Genomic DNA, 27,909 nt, shown 5'->3' with positions numbered 1-27,909 from the left:
ATTCTCTTAATTATTTTCAAAAAAAATCAAAAAATGCTTTTTTTCTTTTTATTATTAATTTTTTTACTCATTATTATGTATATATATAAAAAATATAAATTTATAGAGAATTTAAACAAACAATACCCATTTCCATCATATTTTTATGGTAAAACTATAGTTATTACAGGAGCTAATTCAGGATTAGGGGAAGGTATGTTTAGATGTAGGTTGCTTTACAATTGTATTTTTATTTATAAAGCATTATCATTTCTATCAGCAAAATATGGAGCAAAAGTGGTAATGTCTGGTAGAAATATGGAAAATTTAGAAAAAGCAAGACAAAAAATAATTGCAAATTTACCAGTAATTTAAAGTTTTTAGTTAACCCCTTGAATACTCTACTGGGTATGGAGTTAACTTTTTCTTGTCAATTATTTTTTTTTTGTGTTATACAGTAGTTTTTTATGTAATGTCTTTATTTTGAGTAGTAGAAATGTATCCTTTTAGTTAATAAGTTATTTTTATCCTAGTTTTTCTTTGTGTTTTTAAAATTTTTTAGGCGAAGTATTTATTATTATATGAAAAGATTCTTTGCAAGTTGCCAAAACAACAAAAACATATGCTTACATATCATATCATCAAATATAATATATGCCAAAATGATTGAAATAAATTTTCTAAATCAATTTCTAATAAATTGTTAAATTTAGTATACATAAACATAATTTTACTATGAGAATAAATATAGTGATATAATATTATTCAATAAATGGGTAATAAGTCTATTTGCTAATAATGACAAAGGAAATAAGAGGTTTTCACAATTGCAAGTTGCAAAAACAAAAAAAAAACTTTTAATTTATAGGATTCTGAATGTAATGAAAACTCTTTATCATTTGATATTCATATCTTATTTTGAGTGCCAAAAATATATGATTATTAAAAATTCTGGACTAGACTGATTTTTAAAAAATAAATTAAATTATTCTGTTGGAAAATCATATAATTGAATACAATATATATAACTTCTTGACACAAATTGTAAAATATAACCAAAATGATAAAATTATTAAAATTTTAAGCTAGGCTGTAAGATGTTCAAAAAATTATTTTGATCTCTGCCTATCTCTCATACCTATTAAATCATATTATCAAAGATGATACCACTTCTGTTTTAACCAATACTGGTATTGGGCCAATACCTATACACTACTAACAATATTTACCTCATTTTTATTTAAAAAATTTTTATTTGTAGTTTTGTTATATTGACATTAGATTTCAAGGTTAATACAATTTTTTTGAAAACCAAGAGAGATGTAGTAAAATTGAGGGATTAAATATATCGTTAATTTTATTTTCCATATTTAATTTGAATTCAAATCATAGGTCACAATTCATTTTCCCTATAAATTTATTGCCATGCCAAAATCTTATATTATTTCTAGAATTTTATATGGTTCTATACTTTTTGCATCTAAAACGTTCAATGATATGATAAATATAACTTCCTCCTTTCTTTTTTCCTTTGATTTCTCTGAGCAATGAGAAAAATTTCTTTTTGATTTCTAAATTCATGATGGTCCCACCAAACTATCATATATAAAACAATTTAAAAACAGTCTAAAGAACATTACCAATCATTGTAATGATTCAAAGATAAACTATTAATCCCTTTAAGGTAAAATCAACCTTGTTAAAAAGTAAATTAACAACTTAGATAGAAGTCAAGAATAACATCTTTACCTTTCAAATCGCTTATCACTTTGAGGGTTTAAAACCAGAGATGTGAACATTTCAACAAAATAAAGGTCCGGGTTTGAAGAATATGTGAAAAATATATTTATAAATAGCACAGTTTTTTTTTCATTTATTTATTTATTATTCTACTTCATATAAACAGTTTACTAGCAAGAATTAATTTATATTTTAATTTCAATGTTTTATTTAATTGAACAATTATAACATGTTCCAAAATATTTCTACACAAATCTGACAATATAAAGGAACATAATTGCTCGTATTTTAAATTTGAATTGAATATCTATCGATTACTTTATTGATTGTATGTTTTTGTTACAATATTTTACTTTCTAAATATGATATAAAAACAAGATAAGCAGCCAAGTTGTAAAGCCCTACTTTTAAAAGTAGCGCACTACCGCTATTGCTATTTGTCAAAAAAAGTAGCACGCTACCGCTATCCATCAAAAAAGGTAGTGCATTATTGGTTATTATTTTTTAAAAGTAGTCCTGGCTACTATTCTTTAAAAGTAGGTTTGGCTACATTTTGTAAAAAAAAATTAGAAATAAATTTGTTTTATTTTTTGCTTATAATGTAATTGTATAGTATACAATCCATAAAAATCAACTTAAATATAGTTAGTTTTGATTTAAAAATTTATATAAAAAACTATATTTTATGTAATAAACTAAATTTTATGTAATAAACTATATTTATTAGTAATATTCATTTTTTTATTTATTTTGTTGCATTTTAATAATAAAATCATTTCTATACTATCATTCCCAATCCTAAGTCTAGAGCGACGATCAGAAAGTATAAGTTTCGCCTAATTAAATAATCTCTCAACACTAGCATTTGAGGACAAGGTAGTATTTAATTTTATATACATATTTTTAATATAAGAAAAATTATCAAAAATACTCATTTGAGTATTTATAGAATTAAAAATCGCGTCTAGAGGATTCGTTTTTGTGGTTGTAGGGCATCTTTGTTTGATATGAGACTATTCAGCTTTACCATTAGCCTGTTATCACGTTGATCTTTAGCATCATCGGAATTGAGATATAGTCAGTTTAGTTTAAAATTGAGATGAATCATAAATTTTATTTGCAAGTACATCGTATGTCTGGCATCCTATTATCCTTTTGAGGGCTAATGCTACAGGTATTCTTTTAAAGTCTTAGAGTCTAGCCAATGGTCTCTGATTTCCAAATAAGCTCTAAAAATATTAATATCAGATCAATTTATAAATATAAATAAGTTTTTACCTTCTGTTATATGTCTAAATATCTGGCGTACATATATAGAATATCTCTGACAACTCTTCTATTAGAGCATCTTTCATCACTTCAAAGTTATCTGCTATTATAATAATTAGTGTCTGGTGGCATAAAATAGGGAATAGAGTTTTAATCATCATGATAAATAATGGATTATTAACCAAGTACTTTGGTTGAGCTGTATCATTTATAAAATCGACAATGACTTTATCAGCCAGTATCTAAGAAGTATTGGTATATATTATTAATGAATTTAGCTTGAATTGAATTGGTCTTTTTGGATGTAGTCTCCCCTAGAGGTCTGCATTGGGCGCCCACCCAATGTTTTAAAAATTATTTTTAACCCGTTCTCTTGCCCGCCCATAATTTGCAAAAAATATACCCTAGTCTAAAAATTTTACCCGCCCGCCCATTATTTATAAAATTTTTTAGCCCAAGCCCGTTATTATAAAATTTAATTATGGCCTTTCTTTCAATTTTTTTAAGCATCTAATAAAATAATAATTCAGTTTCAGCATTACACTCTGCAAAAGTTTTATAATTTAAAATAAAACATACAATGCAGAAATATTTATAAGGAAATTTTAAATTTATCCAAAAAAGTTTATTTATTTTAAGAAAAAAGTTTTACATTACCATAAAAGGAAATTTTAAATTTTAAAATACAAAAATAGTTATTTATTTTCAGAAAAAAGTTTTAATGATATCAAAAAAGGACATTTTAATTTTTAATTTCCAAAAGAGTTCATAAGAACAATTTTTTATTAATGTTTACTTAAATGATTTTAAATATCAAAAATTTAAATTATTTTTAACCTGCCCGCCTGCCCTTTCTTTAAATTTTTTTAGCCCGCTATCCCACTTAAATGGGCGGGCAGAAAACCAGCTTATTGCAGACCTCTAGTCTCCCTTATACTAAAATTATTACGATGTTTTTTATCTCTTTAAAATTGTTTGCATGAACATTCTTATAAAATAAATACTATTAGAATTTAAAAATAAGTGTTTTTTGAAGTTATAGCTACAAGATTTCTTTGAGGATATATTTATTTTACATTATAAACAAATAAATTTGTAGCTACTAACAAGAAAATTGAAACTTCAAATAAAAAAGATGAACTTCACAATAAAAAAAACTGATACCTAATAATAAAACCCTAAAACTTTCTCTGAATCACAACTTTTTTGAATATTTTATTTCTTCAAATAATCTTCGACAAAGAAATATATATCATAATTCCAAAACGTAAATTTAAAAGTGTACAATTTTACAAAAAAAATTCAAAAGTAATATCTTCTTAAAAGTAAAAATTAATAATTTTTAAAACTTAAATTCTAAAAAAAATCAAAATATTTTTCAAAAAGTGAGGAAAAAATTAATTATCATTTTTCAAAATTTTAATAATAATTGTTTTATAAAAAAAAATAAGAACATTTTTAAAAAAAATTGATTAACCAATCTCCTGATTGACATTATATATATATATATAATTATTTATATAAAAATGATACCCACGATGACAGCTACCTTTTGTTTTTACATTATTTTGGAAATGGAAAATGTGTATTATTGTTATTAAGAACTTTTTCTTCCAGGGTACCTTCCATATTAATATCATCATTGTCTGACTCACTTACATCTATTTGGATATCCATTTGCGATGATATTTTAAATAATTTACACCAGATGATTTAGGTTTATAATACAAATTTAAATTTAAAAATTAAATAATAATTCATAAAAATTATAATATTATATTTAAATTTTCATGTTTATAGTTATATTCATTATATTTTTTAGAGCATAAAAAATTAATAATTGGGAAAAAAGTAGCGCGCTATTAGCTATCGTTACCAAAAAAGATAGCGTGCTACATTAGAACGCTACTTTAACAACTCTGAAAGCAGTATATTCTTATATCAAATTTTTATTTATCATAAAATTGTACTTACAAAATGGAGGCAAAAAACTATTTTGAAAAATGCGAGGAAAATGATTTATTTATAAAATTTATTATTTAGGAAATTTTTAATTTTTTGGATATCTTAATCCTCAAATTTTGAAATGGTCCGAGTACAACAAAAGCATGAGAGTTCGGGATCTCATCCTGTTTAAGACCTATATATATTTAAGACTTAACCTCAATATTAAACTAGAAATTTATTTTGATTTCTAAGATAGCTATTCTCTGTAATAGAATCTTACATAAGAATGGGGAATTTTGACTCGACATATTCGTTTTGGGGACTAACTTAATGTTCTCACTTAACCTAAAAAAGATCTGCGCCCAAATACCATTTACACTTACTTCTGAGATTTGTTTTTTAAACTGTTTTCAGTATGTATTTACGAAAAAACATCTACGATCTTAGACTACTCAATTGGAGGTTGATCAAAGATGACTAACAGTTTGGAGCCTATAATCCTCATATTTTGATTCAAAACAATAACCAAAATAAATAAATAATTGATTAAAGTGGGCGTTTCTAAAGCTTATGGCTCTTAAACCATTATCTTTCGTAATTTATCAAAAACTTCTTCTATTCGCATTAAATTCATAGCGGTTATACCTTCTATACTGCAATACGGTTAATACTATGTCAACAGCTGAAGGGATTCAATTGGGTCACCTTGAATCTATATTATTTTGATTGACAGTTTTATAAAACAAATAGTAGACAATTGCTAGATAGATTCTTCATCTCTGGTTTATAGATGCTATGAGACAATTTAAAGTAACGATTCTACCTTCGACCTTCATCTCAATGCAAGTAAGATATGAAAAAAAAAACAAATAAATTCACTCGTGCCATAATCCTTTTATAATTTTTTTTGACACGCGCATGTGGATAGAACCTTATCATATTTTTAGCCATTACCCAACTATTGCTATCTCTTTCCATTAGTTCATTTAGTGCTGTAAAAAGTCGAGTTCATCCAACTCAGAGTCTCGAATCATTAGTCGAATATGTCGACTAACTCAAACTCAAGTCGCGAGTTATGAACTCAAGTCGTAAACTCAAGTTCTTAAAATATTCGTCCTCAAGTCGACTAGAGGACGAATATTTTATAAACTTGAGTCGATTAGAGGACGAATATTTCAGATTTATTATTATTAATTAAGATATTTTTGTATTTTACATGTTTTTACTTAGACTTTCATGAGTCGTGAATACAAATTATATAGTTGAGTCGACTAGAGGACGAATAGTTCTATGAACTTGAGTCGACTAGAGGACGAATATTTCAAATTAGTTATTATTTTTTATGATATTTGTTCTGTTATTTACATTTTTTTACTTTAGACATCCAATTTGAGTCATGAATACAAATTATATAGTTGAGTCGACTAGAGGACGAATATTTCAAATTAGTTATTATTAATTAAGATTATTTTTGTTTTTTACATTTTTTTACTTTAGACTTTCATGAGTCGTGAATACAAATTATATAATTGAGTTGACTAGAGGACGAATAGTTCTATGAACTTGAGTCGACTTAAGGACGAAGATTTTAAATTAGTTATTATTAATTTATAAAACATTTTTCTTTAACTTTAGATTTCCAATTTGAGTCGTTATACGAGTTATATACTTAAGTCGACTAGAAGACGAATAGTTGTGTCGTTTTTTCGACTCAGATTCAAACGGGTCGTTTTTTACGACTTCAACCCAAAGTTGTGGTCGTTTTATTCGATCCGATACAAAATATGGGTCGTTTTTTAAAGGACGATCTAAGGTTTGTGTTTCTTTTTTTCACCTCACCCTTAATCCTGATCATTTTTTTCGACCAAGCTTCTAGGGTTGACTCCAATCTATATAATAATAACATTTAGTAGATATTAAAATTATGGGAGGGTAAGTTATTTATAGCTTCTTTTAATTATAATGCTCTGACTTACTATTATTAATGTACTGGCATTTGTCATCGTTATTTTTTTAAACAGTGATTATGTACCATAAAAAAGTGACAATTGTCATAATCGTTATTTTTCAATTTTTAAGGCAATTGGGTAAAAATATACATAGTAAACATGTTAAATTAAAATTTCAGTGAAGGTATATCATAGAAAATGACAATTGTCAAGATTATTTTTGAATTTTTTTAAAGCAAATGGGTAAAAATAGATATTGTAAACATGTCAAATAAAATTTCAGTGAATATGTACCGTAGAAAGATGACAATTGTAAAAAGTGCGAGTGGACCTGTTAAAAAATTTAAATGAGGCATTTTGATGAAATAAATAGTAAAGGTTTCTGAAAATGCCTTGGAAAAACTGGCACAATTCTTAAATATATTGAGCGTTAAATTACATAACGAATTGTGTTCATTTACCAGTATATTCAAAGATTTAATAGCAGAATGAAATGAAATGGATGATGATATCATATATACAAGTGAGGAGTTAAATGAAGTAGATGGAATATCACAATATGATTTAGGTGTTTAATAGGCGTGTATGAAATCATTAGAAGTTACAATATGCACAAAAGTGCATACATTAATTTATTTTTGACATATGAATACATTTTAATTTTGTCATTTGCGGAGGTAATTGCGAGAGAACATTTAGTAAATTAAAAAATTATAAAAAATAGACTGAGCTAATATAGACCAAGAAAAATTAGACGCGTTTTTAATTAAAATTTAAAAAAATGTTATTGTAAAAATCTTAGAAATTTTTTTTTAAATTCTCATTTTCCCACTTAAACCTCGGTCCAAAACATAAAAAAATTATATTCGATTCATAACTTTGACGTTAATCTTCATTAAAGTTCAAAAACTCTTATTATTAAAAAAAATATATTTAAAAATTTTATCAAAATGTTTTTACAATAATTATGGGAAAGTTATTTAACTATATAAGAATGTTTTTTCACATTATGGAAATATGTTACAACAATAACAAATCATATTATTACTGTATATGTGCAATTTTAATACATGATTTATTTACTATTCTTTTTAATATAAATCGTTTGAACATATCAAAAATTTATTTATAAATAAAAAATTTTTTATTTAAATAAATAAATATTGTTAATGGTGAAAAAAACAAGAAAATTTTACTTTTTTATAACTTTTTTAAAATAGCCCAAAATTTATTTTGAAAGAGATAGATTTATTTTGGGAGAAAGAAACAAGGGGAGGGATTGGTTATTATTGAGGTGTGGGGGGTTACTAATAATTTTTAATTATTTATTTCTTATATTTTATTAATAATTTTTTTTTGCACAATCATATTTAAAATTATTTTATATGAAAACATATTTGAAAAAATCATTTTCCTATTTTTTTTTATTTCACATCTTTTCATACTAAAATGTCGTACCAAGATAATGATGAAGATAACAGCAACCCTCTACTAAATAACATGGACCTTGACTCGGAGGTAGAATTATGTAACAATTTTTTGTAATTATAAATGTGATTAATGACCTTGCATACAACCAAGATCTTCGATCAAGACATCAATATGAGTCAGATATCAGTAATATCTGATTCATCAGTTAATACATCGATAGATAGTATTTCTTTTAATACAAAGAGCATGTTTGAATTAAGCCCCAACAAAAATCGCCGAATGTGTAAAATGTGTAATAGATATTTTAGCGTTCACACTGCAACAAGTATTATAACAAATAAAATTATGAGCTATATTAATTTTTATAGCCAAAAAAAATCACGTTAGAAGAAATCATCCATAATTGGGAATGGAGAGAGCGAAGATAGACCCAAAAACCTAGTTGGCATTCGTAGATTATTACCTAAGGAAAACGAATGCCTTAACAAATTAATTTTGAAAAAAACAACATTTCTTTCAAAGCTATGGATAGTAAGGAGTTCCGAAATATATTTTCCTTCATATTCAAGCATGAGAAAATCTGGACAAGACAGACAGCTTGTAAATACATTGAAAAAATGTATAAATTTTTAAAATTACAACTCAAAAAATTTAAAGAATATTAAAAGTAAATTGGCTATCACAACTGATATGTGGACATTCATTAACTCATCGTCTTTTTGTGTAATTACATGCCACTATATCGATAAAAAGTGGAAAATGAAAAGTTGTCTTCTAGATTTAATTCTACCATATCCTCATAGTGGTGAGGAGTATCACAATATTTGTTAGAATCTCTCGATGAATTTGAGATTCAGAACAAGATAACGCTGCTGAAAAAATGATTACACTTTATCATGAAAAATATAAAACAAGCTTATACAGCCACCGAAGCCCATATTATAAATTTGATAGTTAAAGAGGGGATTTCAGCCTTAGATAAAAAACTAAATAAAAGAACTAATCTTGTAAAGATGTTACATTCTTTACCAAAACTTTTACAAAGGTACTTAGAGCTCTCAGGAGGAACGAGGATTCCTTTAGATGTAGTAACTAGATGGAACTCTAAATATTTAATGATATCAACAGTAAACAAAGTAAGTTAAACATATTTTTTCATAATGTCTTTTATATTCTTCTTTTGATAACCTTCTTGAGATATAACATTGCATTGTCTAATAATATATTTAATTTATATAGAATTTAGATGCAATTAAAGAACTAGGAAAAAAATGTATGACAGAGCCTTTGGGAGGCAAAATCTTTAAAAGAAGTTGAAAATTTTTAAAACCTTTTTATAAAATAACACTCGAAATATCGTCAGATACTAGTACAATTGGAACCGCTGTTTTATTTATTGCAAAGATGGACAAAATTTTAGGGGAGGCTTCCAAAAATCATCCAGATGATGATATTAAAAATGCGGCAAGTAAAATGCAGAAAATGTGGAAAGTATAAAAACTATCAGAGTACATTGAGCAATTATGTATCTACCATGTTAGATCCGAAAACTAAGATGAAATATATGCCTCATTTTGTAGCAAAGCAGGATTATAATGAAAAATTCAATTTATTATATAAAACCTACGGGTGGCCACACAAAGCAAATGTGTATGACTTCTCTCCAGATGATTTGGAAACAGCCTTATTCGGTCTGTATGCATCACGAATTGAGAAAGTAATTATAAATATTTGGTTATATTAATTTATAATTTTCAGATCTCACAAGAGATGAAGTTATAGAATATGTCAAAGAACCGGTTGCACCAGCGTCAACTAATATACTTGATTGGTGGGCGAAAAACAGCGATTTTTACCCAACCTTGTCGCTGATAGCTAAGGATTACCTTGCTCAACAAACGTCCAGCGTTCCAAGCGAAAGAGAATTCAGCAAGGCCTTTGATTTTTTGACCAAGAAGCGAAACAGGATGTCCCCAACAACATTTAAACATTGTATATGCTTAAATAATTGGGATGTTTCAATATGAAATCATTATATATATATATACATTTGTATCTTATTGATTCTATTATAAATCTTGTTATTTGTATTATAGTTATCAATAAATATTTAAAATATAAATAAATATTGTGTAATTTATATATTATTTTGAAGATATTTAGTAATAATTTATTTAATATAAGATTATAGGCCTCTTTTTATTAGATTTTATCTAAGGTTTTACAAATTTAAAATCAAAGATCATTTTAATTTATGTTTCTCTATTTTAATAAATAATTTTTATGTAAAGTTAAAATAAAGTTTAACATTGAATTTATTTTAAAATTACCTCAGCTTAGAAAATTCTCAAATATCAAAAATTATGTCTCGCGAATTTTTACGAGAATATTAAATATAGAATTACTATTCACTCACATAAATAAGACATTTGAATAGCTAAAAAATCTACGCGAATGAATTTTTTATTAATTAAATTTTTATAAATAAAACAATAAAGTATGTTACTTTTTTTTATCTTATCTTATCTAGCACGTTGGTCATAGACCTGCCCAAAATGAGAGAACGTGAATTTTATGAAGGCCCACCCTTCATAAAATTATGCCGATTTTTTTTTCTCAAGAATACCAACAAACCTTGTACCCAGTTGTATTTTAACTAAATGAGTGGAACTTACCCTTTCCGATATTGTAATAGTAATTTAGTAATTAATATAAATTTTATCTGTTTTTGAGTCTTGAATAACCATATTCATGATAAAGAGTGAGTTAAGAATATTTGAATCCATAGACATCAAAATTCCATTTCATTTTTTAAGTCATATTCTTCCAAAAAATGAACCGGAAAATCTTCGCCATTTCTACTTTTTTTATTATAATAACTAAATAAAAATAAAAAATAAAGATCTTATTTATTTTAAAAGTACCATGAAAACAAATAATATATTTTTAAAAAGAAAAAAAAGGGAGTGTTTCGAAGAAGCAAAAAATAAATTCAAATTATATTAATTATTGAAAAAAAAATTTCAGGCAGAAATTATTTTCGTGGGATAAAAAATTATCCCGATAAAAAAAAGGTCTACATTAAAACCAATGTTTGTCTTGACATAATAGAGCTCTGGTTCATCTAAAAAAAGTCGGCAATATAGGTTTTAAGCAGTAACACCCCCCCCCCCTTCGCGATTTTTATAATAAACATCTTGTTGGTATAAAGTGTATCGCTATATTATATTAAATTGTTTTAAATCACGATCTTCCCCATTCCCAGTAATTTATTCGTTCTCTAGTCGACATAAGTATATAACTCGTGTTCACGATCCAAGTTGTAAGTCTAAAGTAAAAAATAAAAAGAACAAAACAAATGTTTTATTAATTAATAATAACTAATTTCAAATCTTCGTCCTCTGGTCGACGACTCAAGTTCATAGAACTATTCGTCCTCTAATCGACTCAAGTATATTATATTTCGTATAAATAACGACTCAAGTTGGAAATCTAAAGTTAAAAATAAAAAACAAATGTTTTATTAATAATAACTAATTTAAAATTTTCGTCAACTATTCGTCCTCTAATCGACTCAAGTATATTATATTTCGTATAAATAACGACTCAAGTTGGAAATCTAAAGTTAAAAATAAAAAACAAATGTTTTATTAATAATAACTAATTTAAAATTTTCGTCCTTTAGTACTCAAGTTCATGGAACTATATCGTCCTCTAGTCGACAAAGTTCATAGAATTATTCGTCCTCTAGTCGACTCAAGTTGATAGACCTGAGTTCACAACTCGAGTCAGTTTTCGGCTAAGTCGACTAGACTTAGTCGATTAACAACACTAGCTGTAACCATACAAAATTACGTATTTTCATAATAAGTAATGACATAGAGCGTTGGCCATATAATACTTTGCCAAACAACGACCAAATTTTTTTTAAATATAATAAGACGCATTTTAATTTCTATTAACGGAATCATACGATCGCTTTCAATATTCTACATATCACACCCCATAGCACAGAACCATTTGGTTAGCTTCAAAAAAAAAACTTAGCCTTCCTGGATTTGAACTAAGATCTATATAGTGACATACGCACTCACCGACTATACCACACATGTTACTCGAAAACAACAATTTTATTTGTATACAAGGATAAAATTACGGCGCTATCTAATATTTATAAAGCAGATTTTAAAAAAAAACGTTCAGCACTATATATTACTACTAGTATTATTTTTTTTTGAGGGGGGGGGGCTTTAAAAATTAATTGTTAAATTGCTCTCCTGTAAAAAAAATAAATAATCAAGCAGCGTAATCTAAAAGATGAAAGTCATGCTATAATGTACAAATATTTAAATTTAAGAATCAACTGAATTCGTCTGAATACGAATGTTTTTAGTAGTAATCTAGCAGGGCTAAAAAGTGTATTTAGATTTAGATGAATGAATCTATATGAAATATTTTAATTTTATTATACATATTTTATTAATAACTTAAACATAATTTTTTATATATTCATCTTTACAAAGGATTTGATTTTTGTGCCAACTTTGTGCATACTAGATGTATCAGATCCCAAATCCATTTTCAATTTCACTCAAGAATTTGTAAGAATATTTGATGAATCATCACCAGATATACTAATTAACAATGCTGGTATAAGTTATAGGGGCGAAATATCGAACACTGAGATATCAGTTCATAGGCTATTGATGGAAACCAACTATTTTGGGCCTTTACAATTAATAAAAGGTTGTTCTATCTTTAAAAGATTAGAATTTAGAAAAAATAAGAGCGAAAAATTTTAATTGTAATTTTTGAAATAAGTGATTTTTATTATAAGTTCATTTTGTTTTATATTATAACTTTTGTGTACTTATACAAGAAATATTAAAATAATATTTTTCACATTAACAAATAAAAAATTTTATCAGGATTTTTACCTTACATGATTGAAAAAAGATATGGCGTCATAGTTAATATTTGTAGCCTTCAAGGAAAACTGGCAATTCCATTTAGATCTGCATGTAATCTTATTAATGCCTACATATATATTTGAAATTTATGATATTGCTTGATTTATCAGGAAACTTATAGTTAAGCGATCAGATATTTTAATAATTTGTCTTTATAAATATCTTAAACCATATATTGAAAAATATAAAAAAAATATATTAAAATTTACAAAAGATTATTTCGGTCTTTAAGAAGATATGCAAAATACTTTTTTTTTAAATTTTAAGTTTCATTCAAGAAGAATTTATATAAATCTTCAAATATCTTTATGACCAAAATAATCTCTCTTGGCATTTTAGTTCACCTACAATATAGTTTTTATTTTTGATATAACCCTATAACTAGATAGTATTCGTGGATTTAGATGGGTTTTCATAAGAATAAATAATTGTGAAAGCAATAGGATTATCCCACCCTCTCATTAGTTTTAAGCTTTAAAATATCAATCAAATTCACAGCGATAACAATGTTATTATTTTTAAAGATTCGGCTTCAAAGCATGCCCTACAAGCATACACCGATTGTCTCAGAGCCGAGTTGTCGAAATACAATATTTTTATATCCCTGGTCAATCCAGGCTACATAAACACGAAGCTTTCCTTCAACGCTATCACATACGATGGGGCTCTATACAATAGTTATTTAAAGATTTTTTGAAATATTTTTAAGGGTTGATATCATAATTCTTCAATATATTTTCCATTATTTCTCTTTAAACTATTAAAAATAATATGATAAAAGCTCCTTTTCACAAGTCATGACATGATCTCCCTCCCCCTCCCTCCCAATCTTTCTCACAAAACATGCTTTTACTTTTTTTTTCTTGATAACTTATCATTTCAGCAGTACACAGTCATGAATTTGTTAATATAATTAATTATCTTATCCTGTTCATCAATTCTGGTATATTCACACCATTGCTATGTTTTTAAAATAGTAAGTTTTGTTATAATTAAGTAAGAAAAATATGTTGGTCAGACCTGAAAGTTATTAGTTTGGTTTGTTGTTTCTACCTTCAAAAGATTTAAATTATCCCTCAATTAGAAGAAATGTTTCATTCCTGAATAAAGAACTTTTTTTAAAGTGGGATTATTTTTAATACATTTAAAAATATATATTAATATACCTGACCATTATCTAAATGTCTATAACATATATTCTAGAATTGAAGTACTCTGACATTTTTAATACATTTGTAGGGGTGAATTATAATTGATATTTTTACTAAATATAAATAAAAACTAGATTTAAAAAAAATAATTTTTAGCCACATTAGAGCACTAGTCAATATTGGGCTATTTTAATTTTTGCTATATATGAACTATCTATGATATTATTATATCTAGGGCTGTGCCGATATTAAATATCGGATCGGATCGGTACCGATATTTAGCGTTTTCTGATCGGATCGGACCGATACCTGCAAAAAACCGATCCGATCTTTTAACTTTTCTTTTTTTTGTTATTTTATTTTATGTAGTTTTTTTTTATAAAAATAGAAAGGAACACCCAAAGTTTTATTTATTTTAAATCTTTTTGAATAACGCTAATTTTTTTATTTATACTTTAAATAAAAGAATTTTTTTAAATATGGTATCTGAATTATCGAAATATTTTACAAAAGACAAAGATAATTTAGTAAAATGCGTTATTGCGGAATCATCTGAGTCTCTCAGTACGGCAGGAGATATAGATAGTCCATATCGTAGAAGCTTATTCCCAGAAAATCTAGAGGCTCTCATATTTATTAAAAAAATCTAATATATTATAATTTTATATTTAAATATTACAATTTTATAATTCCAACATAAAATGGATATATTATTAAATATATATTTTTTTATTATAGTCTTAATTGTAGAAATAAAAAAATTAAATATTCATAATTCGATTTTTTGCATAAAAATTATTGATTTCTTAATTATATTTGGTTCAAACGGGGGTGATTAAAAATCAGTAAAAATATCGGATCGGTGTCGGATCGAGTTTGAAGCAATATCGGTGATCGATGAAAAATATGTGGATCGGCACACCCCTAATTATATCTTATAATCACTGGTTGAGCAACTTTTTTTAATATTGATAAATATTGGCATAAAATCAGTTAAATTATTATTTCTATATATAAATCCGGGTAATAGGAAAAAATACCCTCGGAAAAAAACCTCAGGAAAAAAAAACCCCATGGAAAAAAAATTTAAAAAAAAATCCTCATTTTTTAAAAAAAATTTTTTGTCAATTTTTTTCTCAATTTATTATTTTCTTCCCATTTTTGCTTTGTCATTTTTAATCTTTATTTTTCTGACCTTTTCTCAATTTTTTTCTTCTCAATTTTCACTTAATTTTTTTAGTATAACCTAGCAATAATTAATATTGATAAATAATTTTATAAGCGAATGCCACTACGAAAAAATATTTGAAGTAATAATGTCTAAATTGCTATAGCAATAAATACAATATCCCTCCTTAATTAATATATTAAGTAGACTAAATTTGACAAAATTTGCAATAAGATCTGTTTATTTCATTGATAAATCATTATTATGTATATAATTTATTATTAAATTATATTTTTATAATATTTTTTTCTAAAATACTAATTCGTCTATACCTTATATAAATCCAAATAAAAATATACCGATATTATTAGATCTTAAGTAAATTTGAAAAAAAAATTTGGGTTTTTTTTCCTGGAGGTTTTTTTTCCGGGGGTTTTTTTCCGGGATTCATAAATTCGAATTAAATAAAGATTGTGTTTATATTACATAATTTGATGATTTATATAGTTACCTCGGTTTATTTTGCTTTATTTAATAAATTCTCACAAATAAAATTTAAATTCAACAAAAAAAATTCATAAAGTGTTTATTTTACTCCAATTCCATTTCGATTTTATCAAAAAAAATTCTCACAAAAAAATTTAGGCTAGCATTTGGGAATAGTAATATAAATGACCTCTCAATTTTTACTTATAGGAGTCTAATCTTATATTTGAATCTAAACTTTAAAATCGGTTTTCTCAGCTTTAACAATTTTGCAAGTGGAGCACTCCAATTCTAGACCAATAAATGTTCACTTAACGTTTAATCACTAATAAATTTATTTTTAAAAACAAATTATATTCATCGCATTTGACGTAGAAGTGGATTCCACTACTACAAAGGGCATGGATCCTTTAAAGGTCAGTTTTTCTTATAACATATTTATTTTATCTGAATTTATTATATTATGGATAAATGTATAGGTTGTGAATTTATAAAATAATTTTTTATAATATTTTCTTATAAAACCATATAGGTAGCCGACACCATTTTAAGGGGTTTGTCAGGAAACCGACGTAGGACCGAAATGAATATATTCGAACCCAAATATCGATTCGCTATTATTCTGAGAGCCGTTCTTCCTTTCCTGTATTTCGATATTATATGTCGCAGGGCTCAGAATCCACCCCCTTTTAACTTTTGTCACCCTTAAATTTTTAATTGTCCGAATTCACACGATTTATAGCCTTATTTACACAATATTAAAAATATTCTTTGAAAAAAATAACATCACTTCTCCACCTTTAAAGCTCTTTCTCAAGTGCGATCAAATTATTTAGATTCATGAAAGTTTTTACTTGGAAATAAATATTTTTGAAACATTAATATAAATATGCGTCTTGGATTATTGATAGTGTCATTAAGGTATATCTTTTTTAAAAATTATAGACCAAAGAATGTTACATAAAATGTTTGTAAACATGAAGTAAAACTAAAGAATATTTTATATTTTTATACTTCGATAACTGACTCAAAATTTTTAAATGAATATTTGTCTACTTTCCATGAAATTTTATTTTTACTTTTTTGAAAACTGTTAGAGGTAATTTTGTTTAGTACGATCAAATGATAATCCAACTACTATTTGTACTTACTCATCACTTATCAATAGTCATTTTTATATGCTTGTTTTTCAATAAAAGTTGCAATTTTTATAATACGTCACTCTGGTGACAAATATTTATGATTTTATAGTCAACTAAAACATAATATTGAATCATACATTAATTGTATCATTAAATGACTATTTTTAAAACATATTGCATTATTTTTTATAAATTTAGAATAATACAGCTGCAAATAAGGGGACGCCGAGATTACGCTTAGCCTTAATTACAAACATCAATAAAATTAAGTTATAATTTTTAAATACAATTTGAAAATTTCGAATCGAATAATTCTATTATTTATACGGATGAAATAAGTATTATTCGTTATTCGATTATGACTAACTCGATTTCAAAAAAAGACAACTAAAAAAAATTAAGGTAAATTATGTTTAATTAAGTAGTTATAGATTATAACAAAAAGTGTATTAATCAGAAGTCAAATGAGATGAATTAATATCAAGTCGTGTTTTAAAAGGGGGGCTGCTAAAATGTGCAAACTTTTAACTAAAATAAATAACTGTAAAAAATTATTAAAAATAAAGAAAATTACTAAGAAGTAATATTTTTCGCATAAGAAATTTTTTATTATATTATATTTATTGCAGTACAGGACAATAATAATTTAGCTTGGTTACTTTAAATTTAAGGATGCTTATTTTAAAAAACATGAATTATGCACGCGTTTTTTAATTTTGAAAGATCTTATTTTGTGGAATTGGTCATAAGTGACTATATTTACGCAATATATTTTAGATCGTTTAAGGAAAACGGCAATGAGATATCCCATGATTCATAAAAAGAGCTTACGCTGGAATCAGAAATGAGGTTAGAAGGGCAGTTTTTCCTTCAATAACATTAATGTGTAGACGGATAGTACAAAAACAATTTACGATAGGAGATGACACGCTTATACATGACACTCAAAAAAAATGAGATTGAATTTTTTAATGCATTACTAGATCAAGTGAGACGTTTCTAGCAGTTAAAGTCCTTTAAAATTATTATGGATTCTTATTTATTATACCAGAATGATAAATGCCCCTGAAAGAGAGCTAAAGGAAAATTAATATTTTATTCACAGATTAGGATACTTTAGGAAATATTAATCAGCAAGATATAATTGAAAGTTTTAATTAAACAAGCACCCCATAAAATCTACATTGGAAATTTTACAAAACACATATAAGTTAAATGAATCCTTACCAAATATATTCATTGTATTAAGGATTACCTTGACCATTCCAACTACTGTGGCATCTGCAACTTCTCACTCATTAAATATTATACTGATATAATATCCTCCTTTGCAGATAAAAAGGCAAGGAGGATAAATAAAATTGCATTTTAGTTTATGATTATATTAATTTTATAATGTGCATTACTCATATATGATTAAAATTTAATAGAATAAATATGCCTTTAGTTCTCATTAAAAAAAATTAACAAAAGCTTATTTAAATTGTGTTTTTTAATGGCTTCCAAATTATTTTTTGCCCTAGGTGGTCAAAAGTCTTGGCATGGCACTGTTGAGATATGTAGATCTAATTTAATCTCCATCCTCAGATCTATTCCTGATTTTTTTAACCCCCCCCCTCTGTTTTTAATATTTTAGTTTATTTACTTTTGATATATATTTGCATTTTTAATTCTTAAATAAAATTACAAATACTATTTATATTTATTTATTTAATGACCCTTCTACTATAAAAATATAATTGATGGAATCAATATAATAAAAATATCTATTTTATTTTATACGATGTTTAAAAATATATAAATTACAATTTATTGCATATAAAAATCAAATTTTTTGACCTTTTAATTTTTTTGAAACTTTTTTAAAATGTGATATTCTATGTGTTTCTATATTATCTTTTAAATTTTCATTGTTTTTGGGTTTATTTGTAATACTTTTTAATGAATATTTTGTGATATGTGAATTTAATAATGGATCCATCTTTTGTTTATTTAATTTTTTATATCTTTCAGTATTTCTTTTGATATGTGATACAATACATTCAAGAGGTTCAGTAATAATTCCTAAACAAGAATGTTTAAATATATATATTTTTAAAATATTTACTTGTTTCATTTTGATTATCTATGATTCTAATTTGATTATCGCATTGTTTCGAATCATTCTAAATCGCCAAAAAAATATGTTAATAAAATAATTAATTAATACTCTCTTATCTTTTACATAACAATTTTGATCATTTGAATCATATATGGAAAAGTTCTGAGCACGAAAAGAAGGAAGATTAATTAAAAAATTATTCATGTGTAAAAATTAAACCGAACACTAAAAGTTAAAACCAAAAATATTAACCCTTTCGCGCCCGACTTTTTTTCCCTCGATGAAAAATTTTTTTTTTTTAAGAGTTATTTATTATAGACACAAATAACACATTTTCATCAAAAAAACTTATTTCGAGTATTTCTATCAAAAGATATTCAATGATTCCAATTGTTATCAATGGGCAAAATGCAAGTTCATTTAAAAAATATTTTATTTCATATGAAATAACAATTTCGTTTATTATTAAACATAAATAAATATTAAATTTTTTGCAAATAATTCTTGAATAGGCTTCTACGCAATACTTGCACCTTTGCTTAATACTTACGGGCATTGGGAAATGACCTACTTGGTCATATCTTATATCCGATATGAGGGCATTGTTGATAGCTTTTCTTCTTTTAACATCTATGCTGGAAGGTCTGCTGGTTTTCTTTGTATTATCCTTTCCTGCAAACATCAACCCTTTTGCTATCTGCGATTTAAATACCAGTAAAGGCATAAATTTTATATTATTTAACGCCTTCATATGGCGTCTATATAGGAGCCAGGCATTTACCACACAAGAATACAATAAATGGAAAACCATTCGCATATAATATCGTTTCCATTTAATATCTGTCCGATATAACTCCACCAGCATATCGTGAAGATCTCCTCCACCCATTCCCTCATTATAGTTTTTAATTATTGCGGGCATTTCTACATTTACAGATCCGGGATTCAGACCCGGGGTTCATTCGCCGTTACATCCTTTTAACTTTCCCCTATTTGCGGGAAAGTTGGATGTAACTGGATGCCTTGGCCTTTATGGCTTTGGCATTCCTAAGGCTTTATTAAATCAAAATTTCATATATCACAATTAACAATAATGAATTTTAACCGATATAATAAGCCATTTATATAAATAAATAAAGGAGAGGGAATAGATGTTTCAACAGACCAATATTGTCGTATAGAAGGCATCTTAACTATACTAGTATATAAATGTATCCCAATAAATTTTTCAATTTCATCACTATCTGTATTTATAGATTTACCGGAACATTGGAATGAATAATTATTTGTTTCCGATACAAAATTACTGATTATCTGATTGTCAAAAAATTTACGAAAATATGTTAGTGGAGTTGAATCCTCTTCAGGAATTTCTAATATAGGGATATATTCTGTATTCATATTTCCTATGTCTTTCTTAGACCACATGGTGTTATTTTTTATTTTAATTATAGAAGTATCTTCTATTATATCCTCCACATCAAGGCCTAATTGATTTGTAATATAAGATGAAGTCGGCAAATCATCTGCCAGCAAAGAATAATAATTGTCTTCTTCGTCTGAGCCCTCTATATCAGCCTCAGATATATCACTCTCGGGGATAAGTGTAGTCATATCTAAATGCATATTGATATAAAAAGCATTTCATATTACATGTTATTTATATAAAATATTTATTAGAACCTCTCCCTATATCCAAGAAAACCCACTAATAGATATTAGATAATCAATATAGGTAACTATTATCAAAATCTAATCTAATTACCCCCCCCCCTTCCGTTTCCATAATTTTAAATCTAAATATCCTAAATAATTTGCCCAAAATTTCCATTTATTGATAAAAAATATTTTAGTGCATAAGAAATGACCAATGATGCCAAATGGCATTATGTTCAATTTCTAACACATAAAATGATTAAAAAGATGATAATTTTTAAATAAAAATATTAATATATATATATATATATATATAATAATAAAATTATTAATTATATTTTTAGCAAGATTTGATAACCAGAAATATGAATTAAAATTTTGGCGCGAAATTGGTACGAAAAAATTGATTTTTTATAACTATAATATGATATAATAACATATGTAACAAAGCGAGTTATTGATAAAATACGAAACAGCAAATATTAAAAATTAAAAATATGATTTCAAAAGTTATCAGTGGTTATTTTTAATACATAAAAAATACTATTGAAAAATTATGATTCCAAAAGTTATCCATGAGCGCGAAAGGGTTAATTTAAAATATTAAAGTTTGATCAAAATTATTTACAGGATACGCGATATTGTAGGTGTCGCAATGTTCAATAAATACTGCTAATAATATTTTTTTTAAATAAACATCAATCAATATATTTAGTTTGGATTTTAATTTATTTTTTTAATGAAATGATCATTATATTTTTCTTGAATTTCTTTAATGGAAAAAGAAAATATATATTACTAGAAAATAAATTTAAAATTTTTGTGTTGTAATTTTGTTGAGGTTTGTTAGTTAGGCCCCTGAAAGTCACTGGTTCATTAGAAAACTGATAGATTATATTTATATTTATCTAATCCTTTCTCAGAGAAGGAATAAATGATATTTATTATTAAAGAATATTCAAAGCTAAAGATACTTCTATAAAAATAATGGCATAACCTACCCAGTCATGAGAATAATGGCAATAAATAATTAACCTATGATCCGAAATTTGCATTTGGATAAAAGCTCATCGAGTTGAGAAATATAAAGCACCTTTATAGTTAGGTTGCAGATGGTTTTTTTTAAAATAAATTTTTATAAAGTTTTCACATCACAAGATTCATAAAATTGAAAGTTTTAAAATGGCGGTTTATCCGGTGCAAAAATTTTGGAAGCTTTGGAAGTATAAGTGATAATACTGTATTGTATGGATGCATCAATAAGAAATAATATTATATCATACTGATCATGCAATTTTTTTTTATTTAATCATCTTTATTTACAGATTCTATGAACATTAAATCTCAATATTGATAGCAATCCTAAATCTTACACTAAAGGATTTAAACTTAAAATCAGCCACCATCCACCCTTAAATTAATTAAATTATACTTTAGTTCTCGGGTATAGCTTCCTTTTCTGCCCCACTCCATTCTAATAAGCCTATAGAGGTTTAAGTAATATTTTTCGAAATGTTGCGCCTACAAGTACTTGCGGCTTGCCCACAAACATGTGGAGGTCTCCTCATATTTTTACTTTTATACACAAATTAAATTAGTTTCAATTAGATGGAAATGAGGAAAACCTAGCGTAGCTCTGTTGAACCTTCAACGCTAGAGGACAAAAGGGCTATATATCATGTATCACACGATTAATTGGCAAGTGTTAAGAAAAACCAGACAATTTTTGAGATAAATTGTTATTAAAATTGAATTTTAATTTTGTTTTTAATGTAAATTACTACTATTTTATAGCAATTTAAGGAGAAAGGGTAAAATTTCTCGTTCATCATAATTTTAATTTAGGCTTATATTGATACAAGATCCTCCAAATTATTTTGGCTTAATATTAAAAATTAGATATACAAAATTGCTTTATTTATTTTAATTTTTTTAACAGTTTATGAATAATAATTTTGTCAGATATTTATTTTACACTTATATACAATTAAAGGCGATATAAATTAATACGATAAATTAAGAAAGTTGGCGTGAAATATTAGTAAACATCTTGAAATAATTTGGTGTATAATATATTTTTTAAAGTAAATCAGTAAAGTTAAATCACTACATTTTCATTCTTCATTATTTTAATTTATGATTATATTGACAAAAATCTTGAAAATTATCATGATATAATATTGTGCTATTGCTAAAATACTTTTTATAAATATTAGATAGACAAGATTAAGACTTTCTCTGAGTATATCTATTAAAAACTTAAAGTTAATATTTAGATATGATTATCAAAATAAATTAGCAACCAATAAGTATAATTAAACTTTCAACTCGATCACCAGAAAATCTTCAATACTAACTTCAATATAATATCCAGTATTTAATTTAAATTGAAATGAAAATAATGGTGTACACAAACTACTTTGTAATAAATTTATTCTGTTAAAGGATATATATAATAAATTTAATTTGTGATAAATGAAGCAATATAGTTTATAAAATAATTTTATTCAACAATATAAGATGTATAAGAAAATATAATATATATACAAATATAGATAAAAATCTATAAAATTAAATTGCTAAAAATATTATAAACAAAAATATTTATTAAATAATATATAAAAAAGATTAGCTAATATTATATTTGTGTTTTTTTTTATTCTTTCTCTTTTGGCCAAAGCTGTAGGTGGGCATGGATTTTGATTCCATGAGTTTTTTTTTATTTAAAAAAAAAATCTGAAATTGAGTTGGAGTTTTTTAATAATTTTTTAATTTATAATAAAATAATTTTGTTCCTTTGATAATGGCTTTATTGTATATATCATGAAATAAATCTTCAGCATCTGATATCATTAATTCTACTTCAGTAATAATATTATTATTGGAAAATGTTCTCAATATTTTTCAAGGGTAAATAAAATTAGGGAATAGGGTAACATTCGTCTAAAGCTAAAACGGAAATGCCATTTCTGTCTTTCTTAGTAATTGAAGGTACATTTACAAAAAAATTTTAAAATTCTTTCTTGATATATGCCTTAATAAAATATTAATCAAATATATTAACAACATATTAACCTGATGCTGGTATAATGCACCTTTGAATCCTTTGTACAATTCCATATTCCCAATTTACTATGAACATGATATGGCATATCCAAGAAATAGGTAAGTCAATTCTAAAAATTAAAAATTTATATGATATTATATTTATTCTGCTAGATTTAATCAACGATGACTCTATAAAATAATATTTTTAAAAATATGTAATTTTAATATAAGCTTGGAAAGAAATAAATGTATATTTTTGTAAGCACAGTATCAACGCCCAGCGTAATTAATAAATATATTTAGAACGCGTCAATCAAATAAAAATATTATTATTAAATTAAAAATGAATTAATTTTTTTAATAGATAGTTTCTCTTCGATAAATATTTTTGATTCTTTCTTGTTTTTTTGAGGTCAATAAATTCTTATAAAATTTTTAATAATAAAAGTATTTGAAGAAAAATTAAAACTGAGTTACATTTTACATTTTATATAAGATTGCAAAATTTGTTAGTATAAAAGATAAAAAAGATATTTTATAATTGAGAGTAAGTGAGTTGTAAGAAATTAATCGCATTCTATAAAAAGTAAGCAGAGATCTGTAACACAGCAGTCCGAGAACTGTTATTTAAACGTCTATAGGCTAAGAAAAGAAGAGTTGGGGAAAATAAAAGCCTATACCCGAGATTCAGTATAATTTAATTACTTTAAAAATGGGAGGTGTCTGATTTTAAGTTAAAATTATTAGTGTAAGTCTTAAATGATTACTATCTATATTGAGAGATATAATGTTCATATCAATTGAATTTCGATTTACCCCAAAAGAACAAAATTTAATTATTAAACTTCTAGTGAAATAAGTTGTTTTTTTATTTTAATATTCTAGTTCGATTAATATGGCTGAAAAAGTTCTGTAATAGCTTTTTAAACTTGATATTCTATTATTTGTCTTTTTCGAATTTATCTTTTTCAAAAATATTATCATGGGTGTATTAATGAATGAATGTATTTTATAAAGCTTCCATATCATAAAATTATTTTATATTGTAAACAGTTATTCATAAAATTTAATATACATGAAAACAACCTAATCAAAAAAGTGTTCAATATTTCTCAATACGATGAGCTTTTGTCCAAATGCTCGAAATTTGCCTATTCCCTTATATTAAGCAAATAAAATCCCTCTCATCCCACTAAAATGGATACAATATATCTCTATAAATAAAAATTTGATTTGAAAGAAAAATTAACAAAATTTAATAACTTTTTAAAATAATGACTATAATTAAAAATATTTAGAAAAAAAAATGTGAAAACCCAAATTAATTTTTATAAAAATCTATAATAGCCAAAGCCCTAAAAATAATGGACCTATAGACCTCCAATAAAATTTATAAAAATAACCAACCTAATAATGCTCCCCACTCCACAACGTTTACATGGCAGGATTTTCACTGGATGCGAACTCCCCTCAAAAACCTATGCATAACCCCCCCCCCCCCCTAAAAAACTTGCTTCCTTCGGCGGCGGTATTCTTACATTAGTATTTATATCTTTTTATTTATATAATACTCCCTTCATAGAGTTTAAAAAGAATAACTCTTAAATTATTTTAGCTCTACCACACCTATCAGAATATTGTGAAAAAAAGAGTTATTTTTGATCATGAATTTAATTACCCCCCTCCCCCTCAACATTTAAAATTAATGCATTATTATAGTATATAGTTTGGCATGAATCTGAGTTTGCTGAGAATACCCTTTTAAATTACATTAAGAATAGCAGAAAGCTTTATTTGGAAAATAATGTATATGATTATAAGCAAATATAGATTTGGTCGATGATTAGCAATATCATAGTATTATAATAGGTCTATAATAAAAGTATCAATTTTTACAGCAATATATTTTGCCCTATTACATTTAAAAATTTAATAGATAACCACCATAATATTTATCCTACTCCCATTAAGGGCGGCTACTCTCTTCCTTCCTCAAAAAAACTTGGATACAAACTGTTCCTACCCTGAATAACTCTTCAATACTCCGGTGAAAAAAATGACGTTAGTACTCGGGTGGGTTTTAATAGACCCCTATTTCAAATGTATATATCTCTAGTTATATTCATTATTTTTATTTAATATTTGGATATAAAATAGAACTAACCTTAAACTTGATAAAATATTTATTTATTTTTATTTCTTAAGCTTAGATTAAAGAAGATGAAGATAATTATAATTTGTTACAAAATTTTCTAAAAAAAACTTACTTTTTTTAAATTTCAAATATTGAAATAAAAAAATAACTTATCTATTATATAATCATAATAATTCATAATATGGATCATTAATCATCAATATAAAAAAAAATTATACTAATACATTCAAACATAAAAAAAAATAAAGAATATTGAAATATGTTAAATTTGACATGTAAAACATTTATTATATAAAACATTAATGTGTTCTAAACATAAATTTATTTTACATATTTGAAAAAAAATTTTTATTTTTTTTATTTTGATGGTTAGATTTAAAAATTTCAGCTAAATAAAGATTTCTCAATAATGTTTGGAAATGTGTTACATCAACTTCTTTAGTAGAACTTTCATATTATAGTCAGTGTCAAAACATTTTTCTAGAGTGTCAGCTTCTTTCACTTATTCTTTTACTCCTGGCAGATGAATAACTAAATTTTGTTGATGAGTTCTTATTATTTGATTAGGAAGATCCTTTTTCCATTTAGTAAACTTATTTTTTTTAGCTAATTTTAAAGAGAAATATACTATGATAATTGATTTCATATTTACCTAAATAATATTAAGTTTATTGTCTTCAACTAATGATATTACATCTTAAATAATTATATATTTAGTTTCAGAATCTGTAAAAATCATTATAGATGATATTTGAGAAATGAGTCAGCTGGTGAAAAATAAAATAACTTCACCAGAGAAAATTACGTTTTCTTTTTCATATATCTCATTCAAAATAAAAGATATTTAAATCTTGTTTTAATAAATTTTATAATATAGTAGTATATATTTATAATTTTAAAAATTAAAATAAAAAATTCCTTAAAAAATTACAAATTTACTCTGGTGGGGTCTCACAAACCCCAATCAGTCACAAAATGGTTTATATCTTAAAAACTACTCAACCAAAATATATGAAATTTGGAATATAGATTCTAAATATTTGATGAAGCTTCTGAAGAATCCAGATCATAATATTTAACCGTTTTTATGTAATATCATTTCTAGCATGCCTGGGGTTTCATATACCCCATCAGTGTATTGAAGGGTTAATGATAGTCACTACCAAGTCAACGTATAGCAATTTTCTAAATACCAACCAAATTTGCTAAATTCCGACTAAATATTATTAAAATGTAATAAGACCATTATTATTTAACATATATTAAAAAGGAATAACGTGGTCGATGATCCTTGCTGGGATTCGAACCCATAACCATCGGATTGGTAAGTGACGCTCTTACCGACTAGGCCACAGAGGCTTTCCAAAAATCGTAAATAAATTTGGTAGTGCATATCCAAATGAAAAATAAACAAAATACAAATTTGATAGGTATTACCTTAAGGTAGTGACCAAGGATCCAAACCGAACCTGAACCGTTAAACTGCTAAAAACCGGTATTTTTTATCGAACCTAAACCGCTAAATTAATTTCTAGCCGAACCTGAACCGAACCGCTAAAATGCCTCTGAACCGGTTTGAGCCTCATAAATATGCCTATAAAATAATATGTAAGTTATTTATTACTAGTTTATTGAAAAAATTATAATTATATTTGAATTGTTTTAAAGATTATTATCAATGTGTCAGTCATAATTTTTATAAACTTTAGTATATTGC

At 25.5% G+C, this 27,909-nt stretch overlaps 1 protein-coding gene and 1 long non-coding RNA gene across 3 annotated transcripts; one reads left to right on the top strand and one right to left on the bottom strand.

The window, feature by feature from the left end:
• The first annotated feature begins 6 nt into the window (after positions 1-6).
• LOC135926120 (dehydrogenase/reductase SDR family member 7B-like) lies at positions 7-17,085 on the top strand. 2 transcript variants are annotated; one of them, XM_065461815.1, is made up of 7 exons: positions 7-193; positions 242-345; positions 12,839-13,061; positions 13,244-13,336; positions 13,810-13,962; positions 16,466-16,506; positions 16,623-17,085. In XM_065461815.1, the coding sequence occupies exons 1-7, from the start codon at positions 34-36 to the stop codon at positions 16,797-16,799; spliced, it is 951 nt and encodes a 316-aa protein (XP_065317887.1). In that variant the 5' UTR covers positions 7-33; the 3' UTR covers positions 16,800-17,085. The 2 variants fall into 2 exon arrangements, with proteins under 2 accessions (XP_065317887.1, XP_065317888.1); XM_065461816.1 differs by lacking the exons at positions 16,466-16,506; positions 16,623-17,085 and adding an exon at positions 14,950-15,124.
• A 1,988-nt stretch (positions 17,086-19,073) lies between these two features.
• LOC135927518 (uncharacterized) lies at positions 19,074-19,556 on the bottom strand. Its single transcript, XR_010572108.1, has 3 exons — positions 19,442-19,556; positions 19,340-19,397; positions 19,074-19,296 (listed from the first exon to the last, which is right to left on the bottom strand). It is a non-coding gene; the product is annotated as an uncharacterized LOC135927518 (long non-coding RNA).
• Positions 19,557-27,909: the final 8,353 nt, after the last annotated feature.

Source organism: Gordionus sp. m RMFG-2023, chromosome 3 (assembly GCF_954871325.1).
Source record: "Gordionus sp. m RMFG-2023 chromosome 3, tfGorSpeb1-WG-v2, whole genome shotgun sequence".
Classification (NCBI taxonomy): Eukaryota; Metazoa; Nematomorpha; class Gordioida; order Chordodea; family Parachordodidae; genus Gordionus; species Gordionus sp. m RMFG-2023.
The sequence above is the reverse complement of the archived record's forward strand: the minus strand, read 5'-3'. Positions and strand labels throughout refer to the sequence as shown.